We start from the raw sequence: 27,468 nt of genomic DNA on the forward strand, positions 1-27,468 counted from the left end.
GCTATACTCTTTCATCCGGGCCCTTATATATGTTGATGCTGACGAACCGGTGGAAAGGTTGAAAGAATGTCTCGTCGGTATCCAGCGGAAGGTGCATTATTTATTGGGCGGTTGAGTAAATCGACCCGAGTAAGAGACTTAGAAGAAATTTTTGAACCCTACGGAAGATTGTTGCGTTGTGATATCAAATATGGTACGCTAAATAATAGAAATATTTTCAGCTGTAAAATGTCTTTCTTTGCTGGTCGCCATTTTTATTTTATTTTTCCATTCTTCCTTATCCTTCAGATTGAGATCTTATAAAACGCACGTATACTCATGTTATTTGAAGGAGCTAAACTTCAAACTTAATGTTATCCAATATTCGAAATTAAAAACGCTAATTGGAGTTTAATATTTGGCCCATTTAATTTAATCAATATTCAATGTGATAATGTTATTCTAATTAGTAATCTAACTCCAGACTTGCCATGAAACCAATTTCCTAATATCCCATATTTAAGGCACAATTAGCGTTATACAATCAGTACATGATTGTGTGTACTCTTGTTAATGCACATAATGGTTTCGAGCTTCTTTTGTAATGAACAAGAAACAGCATATCCCGGAAGACAATGTCGTAGAGGTATCACGTCATTTGGGACTCACGTCATTTGGGACTCAACATAAACGACATTTGGGACTCATTTGACGACGTTTGGGACTTGATAGGCGTCAATTGAGACTCAACACCAACGACATTTTGGACTCAATATAAATGACAGTTGGGACTATTTATTTATGAGATATATAGTAACAGCTGTCTTAGTTGTCTTTCGTTTTATTTAGTTGATCGGCGATTGTTGAGACCGCGATTAACACTGCTAGTTCTCCTTTGTTTTGTTTTATCTGCGAGTATAAAACTTCTCCTTTGTTTTGTTTTATCTGCGAGTATAAAACTTGACAATAATATATTGTTGAAAATTTGTGTATATTTAGTAATACTTCGTTGTTTTTCTTTTATCAAATAGTAAACGAGCTTGATAGACCGACCACTGCTAATGTTTTTTCGTGAAACGGTATAACTGCAATCAACACACGGCCGCCATTCTCGATGATTGACAACTCACGTCTTTCCTCATCCACCAAAGAACCGTTAGGTTTCATTGAACATACTGCAATAACATCGGGATTATCAGTTAATCAGCTTTAATTATCCCGCTTTGATCATTGGCATTTCTTATATTTTCCACAAAAAACTTTCCCTTGTACGCACTAATTTATCGATTGGTATTGCCATCTACGACAAGCATGTCAACGTGCAGTTCACGGATTATCGATAACAATTTCTAGGGGCTTGTAAAAAAGATTGCATGTCGTGTAAATATTTATTTTGTTTTTTGTGTAGGTCATTTTCAAATAAATTCATCAGCATATTATTCGTTTTAAATAAATATATAACTTTTATGAAAAACGATGATTATCAAAGAACCGTAAGTGCAACTAATGTTTTATCGTTTGGTTGAGCCTTTTACTAACCACATGTTTCATGTTAATAAATATTTTCTTTCGTGTTTTGAATTGGCCTATTTCTAATAAATTATCCCGAGTCCCAAACGTTGTATACCCGATTCCCAAACGACGTATACCAAAGTCCCAAACGTCGTATACCCGAGTCCCAAATGTCGTGGTCATATTTTTTTGAGTCCCAATTGACGCGAGTCCCAAATGACATGTAATCGTCGTAGACGTAATTAAAAACTGGCAAATTCACAAACTACTAAATAATTAAAAAAAAAAAAATTTTGAATGGACTAAGCAGACACAAACGACTTCCATTCAATTTTGACTCTTAATTATTGAATGTAAATCACTTAATGATGTGCACTCATATAGGCCTATCTGTCTTTATACCCATTTTTGCCTATTTTTAAGACTCCAAAGAATAGGTATACATCTTTTGTATAAACTAAGGTATATTTATCATAAATGATAAATTCCCATCCTCCAAAAGCTCATTGTTGGTCAACATCAACCCTAATTTATTCATACTGGATGAATACATGTTGGCAGCCAGGTCGTTATAAATATCTTTTTCTTTTTTTAAATTCCAGGTGCTGAAATGGGTATGTTCCAAGTGCATGAATGGTTGTGTGAAATCGCAAGAAGTTTACAATTTCATTATCTTCATAAAGCTTTAACCTTACTTTCATAAGAAAATTAATTTAATCAAAAATGTTATGATAAAATGAACGAATGATTTTTATACATTGATATTTGGCAAGAGTATATTGTTACTTAGTGTTATCATCCTGTTTCCACAATTCTTGTAAACTCTGCACAGGTTACAGTTCATTATTGCCAGGATTGATCAGCTATCCACAAGGAGGAACCATATTGAAATTCAGATTTGGACATAGATTTAAATGGGGTTGTTGCCCTATCAAGAAACCATCATAATTGCACTGCAGGCAACATATTCTTAGATCTTTTTAACTTCCTGAAATTGTTAACAACCAGTAGTAATAAGGATGAAAGCTATTGAAATTTTGATATATCAAATACATACATAGTATTTGCCAGGTCACACAAATCTTGTAATAAATCCACACTTGAATAATAAAAAAAAAAGTTAATGGTAACCCAATATCCTATGATGCTGGTAGGGACATATTTCGTGGGACCGCTGTATGTGTGTGAGTTTGTGATTCAATTTTTATGTTTTTGAATACTCTACAAGAATCAAGTTAATAAAACTACCTGTATATGCCAATGCTATATGCACTGAATTAGTAATTTTGAAAAAAGTTTCATCTTTGACAAGAAAAATCCAATTGGCCCAGACAAATTATTTATCATTTCATTACAGCATATGCTTTTGTTGATTTTGAAGATAGACGTGATGCAGCTGTAAGTATTTAAAAAGTTTTTATTTTTTCTAAAGAAAAAAAAATGTAAATGTAATTTAAATCTAAATATATTGTAAGCTTAAATGAAGTTAACAAAAGAATTAGTATATATAATTGAAAGAAATTTATATCTTTGCTTGGCTTTATTAAGTAATAGAATACATATTTGTATATTTTGTAAAAGAAAATTGTTTTGTTTTGACTTGTATTTGAATGTTATTTTTTTTTATGAAAAATGCTAAAATAATGCCTATGTATATATATGTAGCTGCCTAAGCCAAGTTTGCCAAAATAACCCAGTAACACCAGGCCAAAGCATGCCTGCCTCCAAGTGCATTCCTTTGCCAGACCATAGTTCAATGTTCCACTGGCCAAGGTCATAGTCCCAGACATCTTGAATCCGTACCCAATGCCATAGACAACCATTCCATTACCATTCCACGTTGACTAGCCACGGTGCCCATTCCGGGCATGAGTTACCATATCAAAGCGACTAGCCATTTCACTCATTGGTGCCAGTCAACACTTGTTCCAATACCTAGAGTATGTTTCTGCTTAGATCAAACGAATAAAAATTAAAACAAAAGGTTTGTCAACCGTTCAAAAATTTGTTCTTTTCAAATTATTTTATTCTATCTTCAATTTTTTTTTTTAAAGAAAATTTTATGAAAATATATATCTTTACTTTTCCAAAGTATGTCTTATGCAGCTTTTACTTGATGTTATTTGATCATAAATACCATGTTTAACTTATTAATTAATTGGTTATGGAATAAGCAAATGTCATATACATGTAGTAGATTTTCTGGGTGTTGAAATTTCAAAATGAATTTGTTTATAGAAATTTGATACAATATCTTTATTAATTGTAATTATTGTAGGATGCTGTGAAATATGAAAATGGTAGAGAAGTTTGTGGTTCTAGTATAATAGCAGAGTTTGCAAAGGGAACACCAAGGAGACCTTTGGTACGTTTGTGCGTTTTATAGCTTGCTCATATAATCTTCAAGATAATTAAAGAATGTGCAGTAATTTTGAATGGGTTGACTAAAATTGGAATTAAATTTTTGGGGCAAAAAAGAAGACAGTACAAAGATAACAGATTCTCATTTTTATACGACCACATTGAAATGTGGTTGTATATTTGTGTCGCCCCCGTCCGTCCGGCGTCCACAATTGCTTGTGGACGCTCTAGAGGCTAATGTTAATATCCGATTGATTTTAAATTTATACAACCTATCTTTCCTATAATGATCTAACTCAAAAAATCTGTTGTCAATTACTTTTAATTATTTAATGCTTTTCGTTGCAGTGGAAAGATGAAGATACTAAGGTATGAATATATTGTTTGTTGAAATATTTGATAACTACTGATTATTTCCTATTTTAAAATGTAGAAATGAAAAAAAAAATCAAGAAATTCAGGTGTACAGTGGACTCGTGTCACTTCCGACCTGAATACTAGGGCATTCTGTCCAGATTTATTTCCTTATTACTTCAACCCAAAAAGTTTTGAGTAGTCCGGATTCTGAATATTCCGAATTACGACATCAGTCAGCATTCCAGTCACATGATTTGCATTCAATTAACATTGGATAATCAGACCTTCAATCAGTTGGTGTTAACCAACAAGCAATCACCAATCAATTATCTGTTGATACTTTGATAATCTTTTGTAAGAGAGCGCTTGGTATTCGATTCGAGTTTCTTAAGTCAGTTCATAATGTTTGATTGTCCTGCAAAGCATGCACGTACAGGTTTGGCATTATAGCAGATTTTGAGACCTACACAGAAGGAATTAGCCGTTAAGTATTCAATTGGCCGTACTACAGTATCGGATATTTTAAAGCGAAAAGATTAATTCAAACAGACGTTTGCCGATAACTTTAACAGCCTTAAGAAATGATTTTACATCAACAGAATGAGGCACAAGTGGTTTAAAGGAGAATACTACCGCAAATAGTTGTTTTTATATGAAAAATAATGTTAATATTAGAATATTTTTGGCCCTGCGAAATTTTAAAAGTCACTCTGAATATTTTTACAAAGGAAAAATATACCCCCAAAGAACGAATTGATATTTATGCATATCTGCAGCCTCGTTTTGATTTTTTCCGTGAATGACGTCATAGATGACACACATGAATTTCCCTATAGAAGGCTATTTATTGCAACTGAGCACTGCATGCCATCATTTTGACTAACTGGAAGAATAAACATGGTCAATTGCATTGCTTGGGGATATACTAAAGTAATAGCAGCAACAATAAATCGGGAAGCACATGTCATTTTTTAAAAAAATTTCCAGGCGAGACAACACGCAGAAAGGTCTGGACACAGCAATGTCAACGAGGCGATGTCAAAACACACTTCTCTTTCTTGTGTTCGGAGAATTTCGAGTTATCTGCTTACGAACGTGACCAGTGCAATTTTAATAATATTATGTCGATCAAGATATAACAGTTATGTTTTCTTTCTATGTTAAAACTGTGCATTCTATGGCAACTGACACGCTTTCAAAATCTAGCAATAGAAATGACTGATGTAACCATAGCATCAAAATTTAAAAAAACATAGCGTAGGCCTAGCCTAAATACTAATGTAAATTAATAGCGTCTTCTGCATCAGTAGTGGGCGTAGGCCTATGTCGATGATTTTGCAGTCGACCATAGATAGTCCTAGATGTAAGAAGTTTGTCAGATTTAACTAGGTAAATGAATGTGATAGAAATTTTTTTCATCGATACTGCCGATACTATGCCAATAGGCTCGGATAGGCCCAACTGTACTCAGAATCCGATGATACTCCTGTAATGTGACCCGTTTTTAGCTACGTTCTCGTAGCTAGTCTAGGGCATATAATACCGTAATTCATAGTTTTTCGTAGCTAGTCTAGGGCATATAATACCGTAATTCATAGTTTTTCTCTGATATATATTTTTGTCGATGAAGCGTGAATATCAATTGGGCCTAATGAAGCGAAAAGTTATCGAGAATTGAAGGACTGGTGATAAGGCAAGGTGTGTACACTGTGTTTAGTGCCTATTTATCTTTCTGCGCTGCTAGAAATGGTAGAATGTTCCGAATCATCATCGTCACCGTTGCTCCTCGCATTTCTAATTGGCTCGGATTGATAGGGAAGAACATTCGGGGCGAATTCAATGTCTGACAAGCTGTCACTTTCTGCCGATGCCATATTGAAATATACATCGACTGCTGTAGGAGTGTCGACTCTTTATGTCATGTCACATGATTTAGCTTCAGCTCATTAATTGTCAGGTGTTTCTGTAATTGCAGAAATCCGAAAGTGTTTTTTAACGTTATTTGTTACTAAAACTTTAAAAAAAAAAAAAAAGATTCTGAAATGCGTTACACAATGGACTAAATGATAAAATCAAACTTTTTCCACAGCATTCTCCTTTAAGGGTGTGGACAGAGGTACAATAATACTTCCGGTATTGAGGCAATTGGGTATTCTGACATGCTGTGTAAACCGGCATGTTGTATCGATCCCGTGCGATGTCGGAATTGACAGAGTCCACTTTATATTACAGTTTGATATTTTATAATTTTCAGTATTCACAAGGCAATGACGAATGTTATAAATGTCACAGACCTGGTCATTGGGCGAGAGATTGTCGTCATGACGGAGGAGGAGGAGGTGGTGGTGGTGGTAGTGGAGGAGGATATCGTGGTAATCGTAGAGGTGGTAGATACAGGTCACCCTCTCCACGTAGACGAAGAAGGTTGGTCTCACTTATCTTATTTAGAATATGTTGAAAATATACACATCACACCAAAGTTGTGTTGTGGGCCTGTGGCCATGCATGAGGAGTTATACATGATTAAATGTCACCTTTCAATTATGCTCATCTTTTCAACATTAGCAGCAATAAGCTGGTAATTTATTTGGAATTGACGAAATAAATGATGTATTGCTGATGTTAACATAATTTCATTTACAGATCGAGATCCAGATCACGCTCACGAAGACATTCTAGAAGTAGATCAAGAAGTAGACGAAGAAGAAGTAGTAGAAGTAGAAGCCAAGACAGATCTAGTAAACGTAGACGGACACGTAGTCGTAGTGGTAGTACCAAAAGAAACAAAACCACTCGTTCCAGGAGCAGGTCCAAATCAGTTGTAAAGTCAAGAAGTAGATCTAAAAGCAGATCCAAGAGTCCATCTCGTTCTAAGAGTAGGAGTCCTACTAGATCAAGGTCACACTCTAGATCTCGTTCTAGATCAAAAAGTGCTGAAGTTGATGGTGATGTCAATGGCAATAAAGATAATGAAGAGCCTGAAAATGGCAACTCACATGAATCTTCTCCAAATCGTGCTCCCAGTCGATCCCGAAGTCGAAGTAAATCTTTGTGATATTTTCGACCTGTTTTTATATTCCCGGCCCTTGACACATTCATCAAAGACATGCATCCCCCATTAACTATTCTTTAAGACTTTAATGTAGAAAGTGTTTAAAGATAGCTGCTTTTATCAATTGTAACAATCATGCTAATATTAAAGAAATATTGTGTACAGTATGTAGTGTTTAAATATATATATTGAGGAGCTGTATTCGTTTTTATATGCCCAGATGAAAACGTGAGAAATTTCCAGTCAATAGAAACAGGTAACACAAACCACTTACAGACAGTTTGATCCAATCAATTTTGACTAAGTCAGACTGATACATTGACTAAGTCAGACTGATGCATTTGATATTCAGATAAGTTGATATGTAATAATTAATAGAATACTATACCAAAATAAACCCCCATTTTATCCAACATTTTTTGATTAAAATACTCACTTCTTCAAGGATGAAGAACTAAATACAAAATGGCCGAATGGTTAACGCATGTGCATTGTATCAGAAGGTCTGTCATTGAGTCAACTGACGTTCTGATTCCTGCTTGTACGTGACAAGGAGTAGGGTCATCTGTCCAACATTGTGGGGTTTTTTCTGGGACCTCTGGTTTCCTCTCACCGCTAAAGACCCCTGCAAGCAATTTCATTATGGGACTAAAATGGACCCATGTGTTTGTCCGAAATGATCTAGTTTGTGTTGAGTGGACAGTTGAATCCCATTTCTCTCTCTCCAATACTTTTAAGTCACCTATGTAATGAAAACATATTTTGGAGTGGTCATGGGTATATAAATATCCATGAATTGCCTCCATGACACATTTTATATATCATAAAATGAAAGAATTGGGGCTTTTATTAATTACCAAATTCTGCGTATTTATACATTTTATGTATGTATCGTTGATGGAAATGCTTGAAAGAAAAATGTTGGATTTGAAGACCAAACTTGGATGGGATGATACAGATGAGAAAACACAACACACAAATATGAGCATTTTATTCCAGAGAGTTTGAATAAATATTCTACAACCCAAATAAGTAAAACATAAAAATTGTTCACAGAAATATTGAAAATTAAATGGTTATTGGCCTAATGCCGTTGTAAGCAAATGATGGTGTAGATGATTGCATATTGTCTGATACTACATGTGTGCATAATACATGCAATTTGCCATAACTTTTGAAGGAGGTAATATTATGAATCAAAATTTGAACAGTAAGGAGATGTACTTGGTTTCATTGTAGGGTCTGAAATCCAATTAAATCATTATTTCATGGTTCCAATATAAGATACCCAGAGCAGCCACTCTTCTTATGGCTGCACATGCCTATAGTGGTTCACAAAAATGAAATGGGGTTTAACGTCCTACTGTTCTGCTCCTAACCTGGGCTAATGAAGACGGGCATATGCCATACAGTGTGCTATGCGGGAAATTTTGCCCGGACAGCGGCACTACGGCCTACTCTTATATCGAATTCCAACTGCCAAGGGATCTTTTACGTGCACGCCAATGTGTACACGGGACCTCTGTTTTTCGTCCCATCCGAACGACTAGACAGCTTTCCTTGTCAGCCCCTCCGTCCTGCATCACTGACAAGGGAGAACCACGCCGGAAAGTGGTTCACAAAATGAACAGTTGTTATAAGCACATTCATAAAACTTTTAAGATGTTGAGTAAAATATCAAACCAGTGGAGCTAAAATCTGGCCTGAAATAAATAGTCAAACATTTCAAATTCAGCAATGAGACTTTAAGTACAAAATGATACATGTTATCAAATACAATAAACAGTTGAACCCTGCACTGAACTACATATGACCTGTAATTTAACCGATTCTAAAAATTAACTAAAAGACAAATATTTATGTTTTTCATTTTATAAAGCATCTAGCTATCAAATACTTTGATTTTAAACAGAATACTCATCAAAGCATTCACCTAATGAACAACTACAGGAAGTTTGAATATTCTAACCCGATTAGAAGTGGGAGAACAATAAATATGTTTCATTATGGTACATAACCCTACACAATAAGTAGGCCACCTTTTTTGGGGGTTACTGGAATAAAAAGAATGGTTGTAACAACAGTAAAAGAAAAAACTTTTGTCTTTAAACAATAACATAAGTTTCACATTAGAGTATGTAACTAATTCATACTTGATATCCTACTTGACCAAAAAGAAGTAATTAGTTACCGGTTTCACAGATATTTAAAGTAAAATGATAATCTTAAATGAAACAGGCTGATGTCCCCCACCGAAATCCCAAAATAATTAGATGACACATATTAATTACGGTAATGGCACATTTATTTTTTTTAAAAGTATCAAGCAATCAAACTGACTATTAACTATACACTAAGTTTCATCACTCTCTATCAGATAGAATCAAAGTTATCTTGTCCCAAAGCATCGACCAATGAAATTGCTTAGCTCGGCTTTAGCTCGAAATGTTAGTCAAGGTAATGATCAATCTGAACGACAAACCCACCCTAGCTACCATTTAATTTTCATACTTTAGTTACGTTTTCGGGTAATGATATAATGAATCTATACTCGGAGTTTCATCACTCTCACTCAATTATAACCAAAGTTATCGTGGCCCAAAACATCAATCAATCAGATTGCTTATCTCCGCTTACAGTAAGCAGACAATGTTTATCATCGAACTCCATCAAGGTGCCTACACCAAGTTTGAACATTCTACCTCAATTAGGAGAGTTATTATGTTCCAAAGTCTTGACGAATGAAATTGCTTATCGCTTTGCTTACCCTGAACAGAAAATGCTCATTATCGAACTTAGTCAAGGTATTGATGTGATAAAACTATACACCAAGTGTCCTCCCTCTTACTGAATTAGAACTAAAGTTATCGTGTCCAAAAACATCAACCAATCAAACTGCTTATCCTAAGCAGAAAATTCTCATCTTCAACTCCATCAAGGCATTCACCTAATAAACACCTACGCTAAGTGTGAACATTCTAGCTCAATTAGAAGGAGAGTTATTGTGTCCAAAAAAGTGTGACAGACAGACAAACCCATTTTAATAGTCCCCTGCTTTCTTCGAAAGCCGGGGGACAATAAATTTAATTTATATGTATAATCACAATGAAGCACTGGTTAAATGTACAATATAAATGTGTACAGGCATTGGCACAAAAAGGATAAATATTAAAAATAAAATAAATGTATAAAAAAAAAGATAGAAACAATTTAATTATTAGATTCTCCGCCATTATACATGTACATACAAGACGCTATCTTGAAGTCTCAAATTGTGTATGAATTCATTCCTTTTGTGTGCTGTAGCTTAGATTTGATAGAAGTGCAGAAATCAGATTTCAGCAGACAATCTTATTGTAGAAAATCAAATTACCTCAAAAAACTAGGATTGCTATTTCATTAATTGTTGGTTTTTGTTGGGTTTTTTTTTTTGCAATATTCCGACAGGAATATGCTTTGATTCATGGTCATTTTTCATACATTAGCCAATCTACAGGTTATTAAGTTTAAGTTGGAAGAATTAAATTTATATAGATCTGTTTTAAGGACTTCTTACCACATACCTAATAAACATGCAAAAGAAATTAATGTCATACAATATTGTGAGAATAATTTTTTTTTTTTTAGGACTTTTAGGCTAATGTCCCATTTTTATTGATGATTATTTGCTTCTATTTACAATTATTTTATTATCTTCAACCTATATATTATATAAATAATTATATACAATTTATAAACATAATCTGAACATTTCTTATACTATGATCATTTCATTATATTTAAAATGATACATACACAAACAATAGATAAACAGGTTTTGTTTTGTTCTAATATTTAAAATGTATTAAGAACAATCATCTGGTCTTTTGGCTTGCTCAGCTTCATATCTATTACTTTATGACTAAACACAATGTAAACAGTTTCATAATAATTTCCTATAGTATTTCCTGTCTGAAGCAAACCAAAAACAAATGTGCAGTGTGTTCACGACTCCAAATACATGTATATTGAACATAACCAAGTGGGCCAAGCAGAAAGGAAAGATGAAGAAAATTTATGCAGTCTTGATGGCTTCTAAACCCAGGGGATATTAGAGGGCAGCAACTGAAGACAACCCAAAATGGACGCGACACCACTTTAAAATTTTAAATTTAGGTAGTAATTCAGTTTTTTAATTGAGTGCTACTTCAATGCACGGACCCTAAAATATCAGGTATGCTAGAGAGTTACATTCTTTCAAAACTACCTTTCGCATATTTCCAACAAAAAATAATTTGAATTACATAGTGAAAAATGAAAATGAGATCTATTTTTATAATATGATACATATAAGCTTGCTAAATAATAAGGTAAATTATAAACAAACAAAAATTATAACTATCCAAAAACACCACAAATAAAAAAAAAACCCTGATAAAGTATCTAAAACATTAATACCATATCTTATATCACAAAATACAACAATATCTTAATCTTTATTTGAACAGAAAATGAAAGCAAACAGCATTTTTGAAGATGTATGGCATAATAATCTTGACAAAATATCATACTACAGTGTACTAAATATTACATATTTTAGCCGAGTTAGTAAACTATGCAACAAAAACAAATTGGTGTTTCAGTAAAATGTCTAATTATAAAATAAACTATTATCAATTAAACACAATATTCAACTACAATTTTATTGATACCTTATGGTTTGTAATAAGAAAAAATCTATCTGGTAGCATCACTACTTTTGGCATCACCCTAATTATTTTATACAAAATACTGTACTGTATGTATATATAATTTACAGGTTTTGGTTCAGTTTATAATTCAAATCACAATAAATTACATTTATATTATCGGTAACAAAAGGGGTTTCCATGTAGGAATTGTAGCGAAGTTATGTAAACTCAGTTTGATTTAATGTCAGTATAAATTAGTGGGTTTATAAATAAATCATACAATAAGGTAACTTATTGTAAGATAAGCCATTATCTATGGCTTGACTATTTTTAACCATAGTTTGTCATGATTATATATGTTTGTAATGTTTACATCACAGTTAAACATTCATTATGCAAGAGCTAAATCTGCCAATAGCAGGTCTTTCTTTAGGCCTGAAATGTTATCTAAATTATTAATTAGACATTAATTAACTTATCCAGACCATAATCAACTCTCTGGATTTACTGGATTATGACCCCATTTGCTGCTCGACTTCCATTCATAATTTAATCATGAAATGGATGATCGAGACTGTTTTTTATAGTACAGACTTTAGTAATGATGATCTAGGCTAGGCCGAAATTTCAATCGCTTAATTCTCGGTTCATAGTGAATCAATTTGAAATTTTCAGCAAATTGCCTTTACATTATCCAGTTTTTAACTATTATAGGGAGAACTGCCAGCTCTTTATCTTATCTTCCATAATGTATCTTTAAATGTTTCAATAATTGCTGAGTAACCTAGTGTCTTGCCTCTACTAGGCCAATTTCCAATAGGGCTAAACTGTTGAAAATTGAATTCTTGAAGATACCTCTAAATCTTTTATAAAACCAGGAACTTTCCATTTTGTTATGGACTCACTATCCACATACAGACTGGACCATATTGCTGTCTCTGTACCAGTTTCGTGAGGTTCTATGGAAATTTGATGATGTCACTGAATTTTTAAAAATCTTAATAAACTTAAGAAATTCCAAATATCCTCCGAAATAGAATTTTATGGATTTTGGTATACCATTTGGACATACAGTATACTGTTAGGCATACATTTTAGACCATATTGTAGTCTGTCCAAGTTTCACAAAGTTCTATAAACTCTAAAGTTATTGAAGTTTTAAAAAAACCTTAACCAGAAACTTGGCCCTTGGGGTTGACCATAAGTTTGTTGCTATAGCAAGACAATAAAATACATAAAAATGTTGATATTAAATGTGTAACAATAATGCACCAAGGGATCAGCATATTTGACAGTATTAATTATATTTGATGGGTTTAAAAAAATAGTTAACTTTTCATGGAATAAAGCTATAATTAGAAATTTAAATGTCACCATAATTTGTCAGAATTTAGAACAGAAATTCACTAGGCCATACAAAAAAATATATTCTGTTTCTCAGACAATCCTTACAAAAAATCGAATGTGGGAGGGAGGTTTTTATTTTGTCAAAGGATCACTACTGGGGCTAAATGACTTTGCATAATCACATTTCATGGCACTACATCTATTTCATCATGTTGATTATAGAAATGTACCAATATTAACCAATTAATATCCAGTATATTTTGAGGGACAACATTTGCGTAAAAAAGTGTCCTTCCTAGTGTTATCTCAACTGGATTATGCAAATTGATTGCTAGCAGGAGATCCAAAATATTTTTAAAACGTCTCTTAAGTTTCTCAAAATAATAAAGCTCGTTTAGTTACTCGATCTTAAAAATCGGATCACATCACCAATAAACTTGTGCAAATCCATTGGTTGCCTGTTGAAGCTAGAAATGACTATAAAATTCTGACAATACATCTATACTATAAAGCCATGTTTTCTGACACTGCACCACAGTATATGCGTTTTTCAATTATTCCTCCTTTGTGACGAAACTTGCAATCTTCGGTTCCAAACTATTATAAATTGTACGGAAAATACTCTTTACAAGTTCATGGTGCATAATTATGGAATGAGCTTCCTCGGCAGATCCGCATGACACCTCTATTTTCAAGTTTTAAGTCAACACTAAAACACATCTGTTTACCAAATATTTGTAATAGAACAATAGTTAAACTTAAATGCTTAGAAATGACCAGTGAACATAATTTAGCCTTATATAAGACAATTTATTATTATTATTTATGATTGTCAATATTTTTAGGACTGCGTACTTGATAACTGATCCTACACCACATTTCTGGGAGTCACTTCCTGTAACGCATTTACATGTGCGGTAATTAACGTCAATGAGACTGTTTTTATTTTTTGAGAACCAAAATATTTTTTTTTTATATGGCCATAAGATAGTGCTTCCAGAATATTGCAAATAAACTAAATATCAAAACTTTATACTTTGTGTTTGAAGGCTAAAAATTACATCTATCTTTGGTAACCTCCCAAATGATAACAGCTTCAACCAATAAGTCAAAGTTTGCCCTATTTAGATTCATAGAGGAACCCATACAGACACCCCAACATTTTCAGTTTAATTAATATGGTTATTTTCAGCACTTTTACTAACATTCAGCACTTTTAACAGATATACATTGTTATTTGTACATACATTATATACATGGTTTTAAAAATATTGAATACATATTGTTTTGATTAAAATCATTCATTTTAATCAGTGTGTCTCTGTCGATACCTTTTTTCTGAAGATAAAAGTTCATCTTGTAGTAACTTCATAGTGTCCAACAGAGAATCCTTTTCTTTATTTGCCATATCTAACTCCTCTTCAAGATGGAGAATTTTACTTTGCAGATGTAAATTCTGTGTTTCCAAATTTCCATCTGATTGCGGATCGTTGGCCCTGGTGATGAGTTGAATGCGATCAACAAGAGCGATGTTTTCATTGCGTAATTTTTCCAACTCACCAGATGTTAATGATAGCTGTGTTTGTAAGACTTCTTTGTCTTTCTTTAGTTTAGTCATTTCTGATAGTTTTTGGTTAAGGTTGATATTTTCAGCTTGTATCAATAAGAAAGATGAATGAAGAGCAGACTGAGAATCACTAGATGGATTAACACCAGATAAATCATTGTTTATATTTGTTCCATTCAGCACAGGTTCAGCAGATAGAGCTGAAAATATACAAATAATAAGGGAATTGTATAAGATTAGATAAAGAGCAGACAGTTCTTGTTATAATAGTTAACCAGCGGCTGCCAGGCAGGATACACCTACATTTTGCAAGAGATGGATAAGAGAACAAGCTAAAAACAAAAAGGATTTTTTGTACAATCAGGCGCCATAATCAACTAGGTTATGGTCTTAAATGTGCAAATATCAAAAGGGACTGAGATTTTTGGAATATAAAGATATGTTTTAAGTATCATCAAAATTGGATAAAAATTGTGACCTCTAGAGGGTCCATAACCTTTGTATTACATAATTATACACAATTTGCCATTTTGTCGGGCAGTTTCATTTCAATTTTCTCAAAATTCCAATTCAACCTTCATTATGGTGGAATGGTGATATATCTAAACGGTTTTTAAAATCTGAAAAAAAATTGTGACCTCTAGAGAATGCGATTTTTCAACCAATCAGGGGCCATAATCCAGGAAGTTACATTCTGATATGTGTGATTATCAACAGGAACCAAGATCTTTATGATAAAAACATATATATTTAAAGTTTCATCCAAATCGGATAAAAACTGCGGCCTCTAGAGGGCCCACAACCTTGATATACCAGATTTTCTCCACTATTTGCGTACAATTTTTGTCCGATTTTCACAAAATTCGAACTCAACCATCATTAGTGTATAACTGATATATTCACATGTTCTTTTTTTTTTAAAATCAGATAAAAATTGTGACCTCTATAGGGACCACAAGCTCAAATCGGATAAAAATTGTGACCTCTAGAGGGATAACAAGTTAAAAGCGCAATTTTTCGTACAATCAGGGGCCATAATTCAGGAAGTTATGATCCGATAACGCGAATTTAAAAAGGAACCAAGATCTTTGGGAAATAAACATGCCTTCCAAGTTTCATCAAAATCGGATGAAAATTGTGACCTCTAGAGGGGTCCACAACCTTGATATACCATATTTTACACTATTTGCGTACAAGGGGCGGCCATTTTGTCTGTCAGTTTTGGTCCGATTTTCACGAAATTTGAACTCGACCATCATTAGGGTGTAACGGTGATATGAAAATGTGGGTGTATAAAAAGGGAATATGTTGAAAATTTTAGTCAAATTACTTCACTCTGTCCCATCTGAGCCGAATGATCGCTGTTACAAGAAAAGTATTGCCTCAATTGTCATTGCTACCATTGTTACGATAATAAACAAAGTCTCGATTATCCATTTCTACGTTAAATCATTAACCGCAAATAGTATTTAAATCTGTTGAAAATCTAGAGTATTGGATGATGAAAAGCAATTCTTCTATGTTTATTATAATTTTCCAGTCCACTGAGAAATAAAATGAAATGGGGTTCAATAGCCTACAAAGAAATGAACTGGTGTTTAAGGTCTTACTTTTTTGTTCCATCCAGGCTTCTAAGATGGACATACAGTATATAGTGTACTATAAGGTAAATTTTGCCCAGACAGCAGCGCTACGGCCTACTCTCATTTCAAATTCCAATTGTCATGTGTTCTTTTACATGCACGCTAATGTGTATATTGGACCTCAGTTTCCCATTCAAAACCAGCGGCTACCAGGCAGGATACGCCCACATTTTCGAGAGATGGATAGAGAACAAGCTAAAAAGAAAGGGATTTTTCCTACAATCAAGGGCCATAATTGAGGAAATTACAATATACCATATTTTTTCGCTATTTGAGAACGAGGGGTGGCCATTTTGTCTGTGAATTTTGGGACGATTTTCACAAAATTCAAACTCGGCTGTCCTTAGGGTGTAACGGTGATATACTAAAAAGTTTTTTTTAAATCAGATAAAAATTATGACCTCTATTTATAGGGTCCACAAGCTAAAAATGCAATTTTTCCTACAATCAAGGGCCATAATTCAGGAAATTACAATTCAATATGCGCAAATATCGAAAGGAACCAAGATCTTTGGGTTATAAACTTACATTTCAAGTTTCAAGAAAAATTGTGACCTCTATAGGGTCCACAACCTTGATATACCATATTTTTTCGCTATTTGAGAACGAGGGGTGGCCATTTTGTCTGTGAATTTTGGGACGATTTTCACAAAATTCAAACTCGGCTGTCCTTAGGGTGTAACGGTGATATACTAAAAAGTTTTTTTTAAATCAGATAAAAATTATGACCTCTATTTATAGGGTCCACAAGCTAAAAATGCAATTTTTCCTACAATCAAGGGCCATAATTCAGGAAATTACAATTCAATATGCGCAAATATCGAAAGGAACCAAGATCTTTGGGTTATAAACTTACATTTCAAGTTTCAAGAAAAATTGTGACCTCTATAGGGTCCACAACCTTGATATACCATATTTTTTCGCTATTTGAGAACGAGGGGTGGCCATTTTGTCTGTGAATTTTGGGACGATTTTCACAAAATTCAAACTCGGCTGTCCTTAGGGTGTAACGGTGATATACTAAAAAGTTTTTTTTAAATCAGATAAAAATTATGACCTCTATTTATAGGGTCCACAAGCTAAAAATGCAATTTTTCCTACAATCAAGGGCCATAATTCAGGAAATTACAATTCAATATGCGCAAATATCGAAAGGAACCGAGATCTTTGGGTTATAAACTTACATTGCAAGTTTCAACAAAATCGGATTAAAATTGTGACCTCTATAGGGTCCACAACCTTGATATACCATATTTTACGCTATTTGAGAACGAAGGGCGGCCATTTTGTCTGTCAGTTTTTGGGCCGATTTTCACGAAATTCGAACTCAGACGTCCTTAGGGTGTAACGGTGATATAATAATACGATTTTCTAAATTGGATAAAAATTATGACCTCTATTGGGTCCATAAGCTAAAAACGTCATTTTTCGTACAATCAGGGGCCATAATTTAGGAAGTTACAATCCGATATGCGCGAATATCGAAAGTAACCGAGATCTTTGGGTTATAAACTTACATTTCAAGTTTCAACAAAATCAGATAAAAATTGTGACCTCTATAGGGTCCACAACCTTGATATACCATATTTTTACGCTATTTGAGAACGAACGTCGGCCATTTTGTCTGTCAATTTTGGGCCGATTTTCACGCAATTTGAACTCAGTCGTCCTAAGGGTGTAACGGTGATATAATAATACGTTTTTTTAAATCAGATAAAAATTATGACCTCTATAGGAACCACAAGCTAAAAACGCGATTTTTCATACAAACAGGGGCCATAATTCAGGAAGTTACGGTCCGATATGCTTGAATATCGAAAGGAACCGAGATCTTTGGGTTATAAACTTACATTTCAAGTTTCAACAAAATCGGATAAAAATTGTGACCTCTATAGGGTCCAGAACCTCGACATACCATATTTTTACGCTATTTGAGAACAAATGGCGGCCATATTATCTGTCAATTTTGATGCGATTTTCACGAAATTCGAACTCATTCGTCCTTAGGGTGTAACGGTGATATAATAATACAGTTTTTTAAATCGGATAAAAATTATGACCTGTAGAGTGTCCACAAACAAATTGTGGACGGACAGACAGGGGCGACGGCATAATACGTTCACATGAAAATGTGGGCATATAAAAATAGACACTGTTCCTTGCAGTACAAAAAGACAGTTGGTTATGTAAATAACATTTGAAAAGACCTTGCAGAAGATTTAAATGTCTTACCTTTTATATTGAATATACCATCAAACCCTCTCTCTATATGAAGTTGATTTATGTGAATATTTTGAGGTGGTGGTGTAAATGAACCTATGTTTACAGATGGACGATCTTCCTACAATGAAAAACAAATACTTAGTTTCTATGTATTTTAAATTTTGAGTGGACATTGTTGCCTCCATAAACTTTAAACTTTAGAGTCCAAAGTTTAATTTTGCAGCTTCATGTTGTGAAAAATGTACAATGCAGGTCTGCATGCCTACTCGTTCATTCTTTTACCTGAAGTGGTGCTAGATCTATCTCATTTTTATTTGTGTTAGCTGAAACGTTTAGAGACAGTTTTAAAACAAGAAAAATATGAACTTACAGATAGAATTAACATGAGATCGGATAAAATAACATCCATTGGAATGATTTCAGGTAACTTTTCTTCTTCTATAAATTCCGTTAGAGACGTTATAGCAGACATCTTTAACTGTATAGGAATATTACTGGCTTTTATCACCATACAATCTTTCTTAGTTTTCCGTTCACTATGTTTGTGTTCAGGACTTGATGAAGTGCTGTTATGAGGTGAAGGAGATTCAGCAATCAACGTCATTTTTATTGGAAAATGTGCAGGAGATGGTTCTGTGTTCTTACTGTCCTTTTCATCAGTAAAAAATCCTTGAGAAAGAAAAATGTTTTAAAATCAGTTTCTTCACAGACTGCAACTGGACTTACCCATAAGCAGCATAAATCAAATATCAGCAGGACTGTCCATACTGAGGTGACCTTTTATTTCAAGCTAGTGAAAAAATACTAACCCACTTAGCAATGATTTGCAATGGAACTAGCAAGTCAGTTTGACTTCTGTCCGTAGTATAAAATTAACCAACAATATAGAGGAGTAGGTTGAGTATATATATGTCGTGCTCACAACATTCTTACCAATTATGAGCTAACATAGTCTAGCAGACTGACATAAAGACAACTATATTTAATAAATAGATCACATAATAATAGATCTATGTTATCATTATACCTTTTCCAGATAATTTGCTATGAACTTCTTCAAGACTCATGTTACCGGGACAACTTGTTGATAAGGAAGCTATTTGAAGAGCTGTGTTAGCGATACCATCACTACCATAGAGTAACACTTCTGGTTTATCTAATTTAAGTACCACAACAGAGACCTGAAATAATACATCATTATATTTTATAACCTACAAGGTACAGTACGCCTACAGAGTATGTGATGATTGATCAGAGAGGTTTCCTGTCGAGAATAAAGTATCAAACAATCAAATTGTTTATCACTCTGTTTAACCCAAGCAAAAAATGCTCATTATCAAACTTCATCAAGGTAAAGATGCAAAGAAACTACAGACCAATTTCGATCACTCCCCCTCAATTAGAAGCAGAGCCATCATGTATCAAAGTCTCATCAAATCAAATTGCTTATTTCTGCTTGGCTTTGGTGGCAAATGTTCATCATCCAACTCAGTCAAAACATTCACCTAATAAACATCTACCTAAATTAGAAGCAGAGTTATTGTGTTCCAAAAACTGTGACAAGTAGAAGGACAGAAAAAAACATTTTAATAGTCCCCTGCTTTCTATGACAGACACAGGACAATATGAAAGAACTGTCTCACCATTTCTTTTGTTTTGGTAGTTATACTATCAGCATAAACACTGGAACAATCATCGCTATATGTATCCGTAACGGAAGCTGTCTCATAGGGATTATCGTTACTAAATACTGGACCTTCGCTTTCTTCCAACGATAAATCAACATAATCTTCATCTGATTGGTCAGTAAAAGTAGACATATTATCATCATCTATCACTGATAGTAAATCATTATTAGAACCAGTTAATTTATTTCCAGTAATTTTGTCGGAAATGTTACTGAACATGGAATTCATAGGTTTCATATATCTGGCGAAGTTTCCACGACTTTCCATAAAAATTCCGGAATCTCCTCCCAGGGAACTAGTTGTGTGTAGTTCCTGATTATGAATTTCTGATGGTATGGCATTAGTAGAAGATGATTTTCTTTGTAATGAATTAAAATTTGCATCATTTCCATTTATCTTACAAATGTCTTCTGCTACAGCAATAATTTCAGCATTGAACTCACATGTATCTGTGGGCATGGCATGTATTGTTGAATCACTCATGGACTTAGTTATCATGATATTAGGATTATCTTCTAAAGATGAAGTAGAATCTGTAAAATATAAATTAGTTTATCAAATAAAATATTGTAAATGAGAAACCTTAGTGATTGTGTGCAATATTAAATTGTACACACATACTGTATATAAAAAGAATAGATATGTACTGTTTTAATTCAGGTCTATTCCGAGTATAAACAACCCTGAAAAATTGGGCAGTCTTGTAGAAAACAGTTAATAATTATTATTAATACTTATTTGTTTTTCTATGACACATAAAGATGACAGTGTGAAATCAGTAGAAGCCAATATGAACTTTAAATAGTCATCATTTTAGTTAGGATTGTTTGATGTGAATAATATTTGGATCAAAATGATTTTTAAAAAAAAAGGATTGTGTGTGGTCTTAAAACTCTTAAAAAATTTATTCCAACAGGTTGAAGCTAAATGTGATATTATTTAATAAATCAGCTTATAAAATTTCACATTAAATTATAGCTTTTAAAATATTTTTAAACTATTTGTCACACTAAAAACATTACCATTTGTGTTTATAGATATTCTATTGGGTGCTGAATTAGATGCCTGTTTTTTATGTCCCATAGCTTTAATTTTACGATGTTCTGGACTATAGATATTGGCATCTTTACAGAAAGTATGAACTGGACTGCCAAAATCATCGGGAAATGTTTGAAGGTGAGATAAAAAAGGACAGATAACAGCTACTTCCAAGGCAGGAATTAATAACGGAATACAGAATGAAGAAGGTCCGGCATCCATAAACAATAAGAGGTCACTGGTTAACTGAGACTGAAATCTCGTCATGGATTCGTTAAGTCGCATGAGGAACAAATATTGGTAATGATTAATCTGTAGGTTTATTTTGGCACCAATGTCTGCTATCACATGATTATCAGCAAGTTGATTCCTATCACCGTTAGTACCAGTCTCACTTTCTTCGGAACTGTAATACTGTTTTAACTTTCGAACAGATGAACGACTAGCTCTATCTTGTGAACTGTCTGGGACTTTTTTCTTAGCTGGTTTACCACTTAACCATAGTGTCAGAGGAAATCCTTCCACGAATGGCACCGGTCTAGATTTATAATTATTTACACCAAGGAATTCTAACCAAACCAAATCCATTGTCACACACCAAATATCACAGTTGGCTTTTTTCTTAAGAGTATTAGAATGTAGATTACACTGGACCTTTGGATTTCCTTCTGCAGACACAGTTTGTAATATTTTCTTTACAGAACTTTTAATATAAGGATTGTCAATGTTGCTCGCATGATTTCGTAATGGTTCCGGAATGATTTGAAATGTTTTGTTCTCATTGGGAAATGAGTCCGCGTAAAACAAGTTTCCTGTCTCATATTTGTCTATCAGGTTTTGTAAATCTGCTCTAGATGTTTTTTCCTCTATCCTTACATTGGTAGCACAAAGTCTAGACACTACAATCTGAAGATATTCTGGTCTCTCTGGTTGACCTTCTACTTTTGTTTCTGCTGGTAGTATTATCTGTAAATATACAATTTATTAATCTGATATACAATGTACAAATAATAACCATATTCAATAAGAGTTAACTTAGTAAATATAGTTCCCACTTCTTAGCATACAAAAAAAAAATCATTTGCCTTACAAGTTCATTAGAAGCAAAGTTGTCTGAGCTAGCTCTAATATCTAATATCAACAAATCCGACTGAGCAAGTTTTGGAGTCTGTTGTGAGAAGCAATCACATCTGCAAAACACATTTCATATTTACGATCCAAATATTTTGAAATTTGATACAGATCATCCTTAAAATATTCTATAGTATCACAAACTCGGTCCTGTATTGTGTTCACAAGAATTAATAAATTTGAACATAAAGGGGGAGGTGCCCCAATAATTCTACCAAGTATTAAAGGATTGGTTCCTGTTCTTCCTCAGCCATATCACTGAGATCCAAACTCACCTGCACTGTTAGAGGGACTCTTCCGCCCTTTCTATCCTTTGCAGTAAAATGTTTTTTGTCACCTTTTGGGAATTTTATGAAAGGATTAAATGAAGGAATTTATCCTGTAATGCATTCACATGTTTAAAAAAGTCAAAATATGTCTGGAAAGATAACTCGGCAAAACATGTTCGAAATTTACAATACAAAAATAGTTTTCTTCCATATACATTAATGAAATGAAATGAAATGGGGTTTAACGTCCTACTGTTCTGCTCCTAAACTGGGCTAATGAAGACAGGCATACGCCATACAGTGTGCTATGAGGGGCAGCGGCTCTACAGCCTACTCTTATATCGTATTCCAACTGTCAAGGGATCTTTTACGTGCACAGCAATATCTACACGGGACCTTGGTTTTTCCGTCCCATCCAAACGACTAGACAGCTGTCCTATACATTAATGAACAAACCCACTGAGTTTTAAATTTTTCATTGACATTAGTGATTAGACCCCATCTTTTACTTATCTTCCTTAACAGCTTAAACTTAAAGAATAACATTTATCAGAATTGGAGAAAGGTCACAGAATTAAGGAAGAAAGACAACTTTTATGATTATAACATCACAATATAAAACTCATTTACTAAGTTTTGGTGGAAAAATTTTACCCTTGGCATGACAGCTTCTATCTTGATATCAGTATGTTCTGTTGGTTCTTCCGATTCCATCAGATCCATATCCTGTAATAATACTTGCTATGTAATCATTTGAACACCTGATATCTGTTTTTGATTTATTTTTAGCGTGATCAGATTTTTTTTCTGCATTTTATAGTGCAGTTTACTGAATAAAAACTTTTATGATATACAAATATGAAGAACATGAATGATCAATATGGTGTACACAATTCTCAATGATAATGAAACAATTTCTCATTAAGATATCTTAGATCGATCATGGACCGTATATAGATGGACAGGCAACGCCCATGAAGCCTTCAGAATTCTGTGCCGTGGCAAAAAGTAGACCTGACAATCGTGACTAAGATAAAATTACCTCCCCTCATGCAATTACCAGTATTAAGTTTAAAGGCAAAAAAACAAATTCAATTTGTAATGTTTTTATTAATCTTGCTACTCTTTTTTTCAGCCCATACATAGATAGATTGGGGTAAAAATGTATTAAAACACGGCCATGTGGATCCCAAAAAAATATGTCAAGTTTTCGTTAAAAACAAACCTACTAAAACACTCTTAATTTTTACTTCTGTACAATTAATCATCATTCAGGACATTATTATACCAACTTTATTTTCATAATTTTAAAATCCTTCATACATACAGGAATTTGGATTATTAAGCAAAACCAAAATGCTTACAAAAACTATGAAAATATTGAAATCTATCATTTCACAATTTTCAACTGCTGCATTTGGAAATTTCAAAGTTCTAAACTGGAGAAATTCATCACTACCAGATAGAAATACTTATGGGGTTGAAAAATTACTGTGTAACCATGAGAATACAGTAAATTCTAAGGAGCTGTTCGAGAAAAAAATCTGTATAAAATCCGGCAATGTCAAAAATCACGTTGCTTGGTTTACTGTTGACATTGAGATCTCGATGTGTCTTGCATGAGCGGCTGAGAATCGAACCAAAGGGACTCGTTGTCTGTACATCTATATACGGTCCATGGGTTGATATAAGAATTCAGCGATGTTAATTAGTTATAAATATTTCAATCATCTGGACAGAAGTTGCATAGATTCCATGTTTCTTGAACAATAAAAGAATTAAGGTACTTACAACATTTTGTGATAAATCCATGAAGAAATAATTTGCCCACAATAGTGTCGTATAATCTATAGTTAGCCTCATAGGATTGATCATCATATACATGTTGGCATCAGGTACTGAAATAAACAATTATATAAATATTCTATAATCTCAATTCATTCAGTCTAGTGATTTATCTCCCTTGATGAACAGAATCACCGGCAGGGTTGCAGAAATCAAAGACATATTATTAAAAATACAATTGCAGTAGGAGTCTATTCGGATAGTATTCCCTCAAGTGATGGTGCAGGAAAGCCCCATATGGACATTTAAATCTGCTTTCTTCAGAAATATCCCAAAATATATTTTCAGGCAATTACTCAACCAGTCTTATCAAATTTGTAAAACGGATGGTATGGTAAAATATGCACAATGGATGGCAAGTCACATAGTTTACCAAGACAACTGACATTCTAAATGAATATCTGAGTAATCAATAAACAATAATAATAATCATTGTTCAGCGAAGTAACCGCTAATTGGCGTGAATATGAGGCCATTCCCAGGGTCTTTATTCACAATATCTGAAACTAAAATATTTTAAGAATGCTGTCTTTTAAATTTGCTAAAAGCTAATATTTATACTAGTACTAGGATTTTAATTCTCAGCCAATGAAAATGCTGAATTCATATACATGTATAATACTGTTTACGGTTTCATGAATAAAGACTCGTAAAATAAAATTGTCCATACCTGGATAAGATATTTCTTCAGGAAAGAAATAGCTGGTATGTTCCATATGTATAGTAGATGTATCTGCTGGTAAATGTAACTGTTTCTTGTCTGATGATAAAAACTTGTGCATGGTTGATTGTTTGCTACTGCTTGTGGACACCATGTAAATAGCTATATCCGATACTTTCACCACACTGCAACTTTCTAGTAATTTGGTGGATCGAGATTTAACTGGAGACGAGACTCCTGAAGTTTGCATAGAAGCTTTGCTATTGGCTGCTTTTTGAGTCGTGGGAGAGCTGATGCCTGCTTTTCTAATATTAACTGCATCAGTCCTGAATTCATTGAATAATTTTTGTACCCAAATATTACGAGTGCCAACTTCTTTATAGTCATACCACTTCTTTCTTTCACCACCTGATAAAGAAGGAAAGTTAATTAACTTCACACATAAAGAAATTATTCTATATCAATTATATTTAACTAAGGAGTAGTGCCTTTTTGCTATCCACATATCTACATCATATAAAAATTAATCATTAATCTGATTAAAATACAGATCTGTATTTTGTTTTGTTTTTTTAAACTACATGAAGATCTGACAAGTTGTACTTGAAGGTCGTGTTAGGGGTTGTACAAGCAACTTATGACCCTATGATGTCAGACATTGATTAATCAATCAGTGTTGAAGTTTCTAGTGGTTTATCCACAGGTCCGTGCATGGAACGCCAAGAAGTCGCTGTAACAGAACGTTTCATTGGCTTATCCCTCACTTCAACCAAAATGTCGGTAATATATCAACTCTTCCAGATCCTAGTGTAGTAAAGAAAAGTAAAACGAAATTTTGAACTATAAAAAACAAAACGAAATAGGATCTGTGTTTTAATCAGATTGCAATTTCATAGAATGGGGTTTGTTTATATCCAAAATAGATCACGGAAATTGAAATTGAATATTTGAAAGAGATCAACCATAAAATCGAGATCTCTAGATCTACTAGAAGGTAATGACATATTTTGATATAATTTCATTCTCAGAACATAAACATTACGAATGCGTCTGCATAAAATGGGAGACTTGCATTTCGCGTACATGGTTAGAAATATTTTGTGATGGAAAATGCGCCTGTTTGTTTTGCGGCAGTAATACTTATTAGGGTTTCACATTGTGAAGCTTGTGTTATGTTCTGTTTCCACCTGATTATTTCGCAAAAACTGTTCATTAAGCATTCGGTTTTTGAGAGCAAGGTCTGGAAATGTGACATTTTTATAAACACGTTATTAGTTTTCAAAAGTACATAGGTTCTGATAAGCTGTGAATAAATATTAAAAATATATTTATCTAAATTATCTCCCTTAGGCGATACAGTTCTTAGGGTATAAACTAAATAATAATTATCCGATTGACACAGAATCAACGGCATAGTATAAATGATGGCACTAGCTATAATAATTATTGATACAAAATATTATTTCGTCGCAATTTAGTTTGTATTTATCTGGATAGCTCACGTAAATAAGCAGAGCAAAGGCGGGAACCGATTTTCAAACTCTGTTTTCCTGAAATTATTTAATTTTTCACTTTTTTAATATTTGTATTCTAAACATTTATATACACGTAGGATTGACATACAAGATCAAAGGAAATCCATGAACCATTTTGAATTTTTGCCATTTCCGAGAAATGGACAATTTCGAGCGAGTCACTTTTCAAAAGAATAAAATATTGTTCTATTTTCATGACGTTTGCACCATTTGATGCCTACTGCTTCTGTTCATTTTTGTAACCGTTTGTCATTAACCTTTATTTAAACAAACTTTTGTTTCAAATGTACCTGTTTCTTTACTTATTCAAATTTTAAATCTTTAATTCCACTTGTCGAAAAGCACAAATCAATGCAAACATATAGATATCAAAAGATAGTTTATAACTTGATGCAGTTGTCCAAAAGTATCTTTTTCGTTGTTTTGCCCAACACATCTGTCTATAGTGATTTTGAAAAAAAAACCTATATTTTCAACCCTTAAAGCAAACATTTTTTTTCTCTAAAGAGTATTATTCGATACCCTTTAATAATACTGTTTACTAATTTTCTTTAAGTAATATTGTGTAGATATACGATCAAGCACATATC

The 27,468-nt window shown here is 33.4% G+C and overlaps 2 protein-coding genes across 2 annotated transcripts in view; one reads left to right on the forward strand and one right to left on the reverse strand.

Annotated features, from left to right (window-relative positions):
- The first annotated feature begins 14 nt into the window (after positions 1-14).
- On the forward strand, positions 15-7,425 carry LOC126824785 (serine/arginine-rich splicing factor 6). Its single transcript, XM_050554169.2, has 7 exons — positions 15-193; positions 2,094-2,105; positions 2,849-2,889; positions 3,770-3,856; positions 4,201-4,221; positions 6,464-6,633; positions 6,853-7,425. The coding sequence occupies exons 1-7, from the start codon at positions 67-69 to the stop codon at positions 7,262-7,264; spliced, it is 870 nt and encodes a 289-aa protein (XP_050410126.1). The 5' UTR covers positions 15-66; the 3' UTR covers positions 7,265-7,425.
- Positions 7,426-8,235: 810 nt separating this feature from the next.
- The window catches only part of LOC126824778 (bridge-like lipid transfer protein family member 3B), a 42,249-nt gene continuing 23,016 nt past the window's right edge, over positions 8,236-27,468 (reverse strand). Inside the window, exons 10-18 of the mRNA XM_050554156.2 lie at positions 25,353-25,751; positions 24,629-24,735; positions 23,492-23,563; positions 21,422-22,403; positions 20,355-20,932; positions 19,739-19,892; positions 19,082-19,380; positions 18,721-18,829; positions 8,236-15,045 (exon numbers count right to left, since the gene is read on the reverse strand). Of these exons, the coding sequence (XP_050410113.1) occupies positions 14,585-15,045; positions 18,721-18,829; positions 19,082-19,380; positions 19,739-19,892; positions 20,355-20,932; positions 21,422-22,403; positions 23,492-23,563; positions 24,629-24,735; positions 25,353-25,751 (3,161 nt within the window). The 3' untranslated portion in view covers positions 8,236-14,584. The remainder of the gene's footprint in view (positions 15,046-18,720; positions 18,830-19,081; positions 19,381-19,738; positions 19,893-20,354; positions 20,933-21,421; positions 22,404-23,491; positions 23,564-24,628; positions 24,736-25,352; positions 25,752-27,468) is intronic.

The sequence above is a fragment of the Patella vulgata genome, chromosome 6 (genome assembly GCF_932274485.2).
Source record: "Patella vulgata chromosome 6, xgPatVulg1.2, whole genome shotgun sequence".
Taxonomy (NCBI): Eukaryota; Metazoa; Mollusca; class Gastropoda; family Patellidae; genus Patella; species Patella vulgata.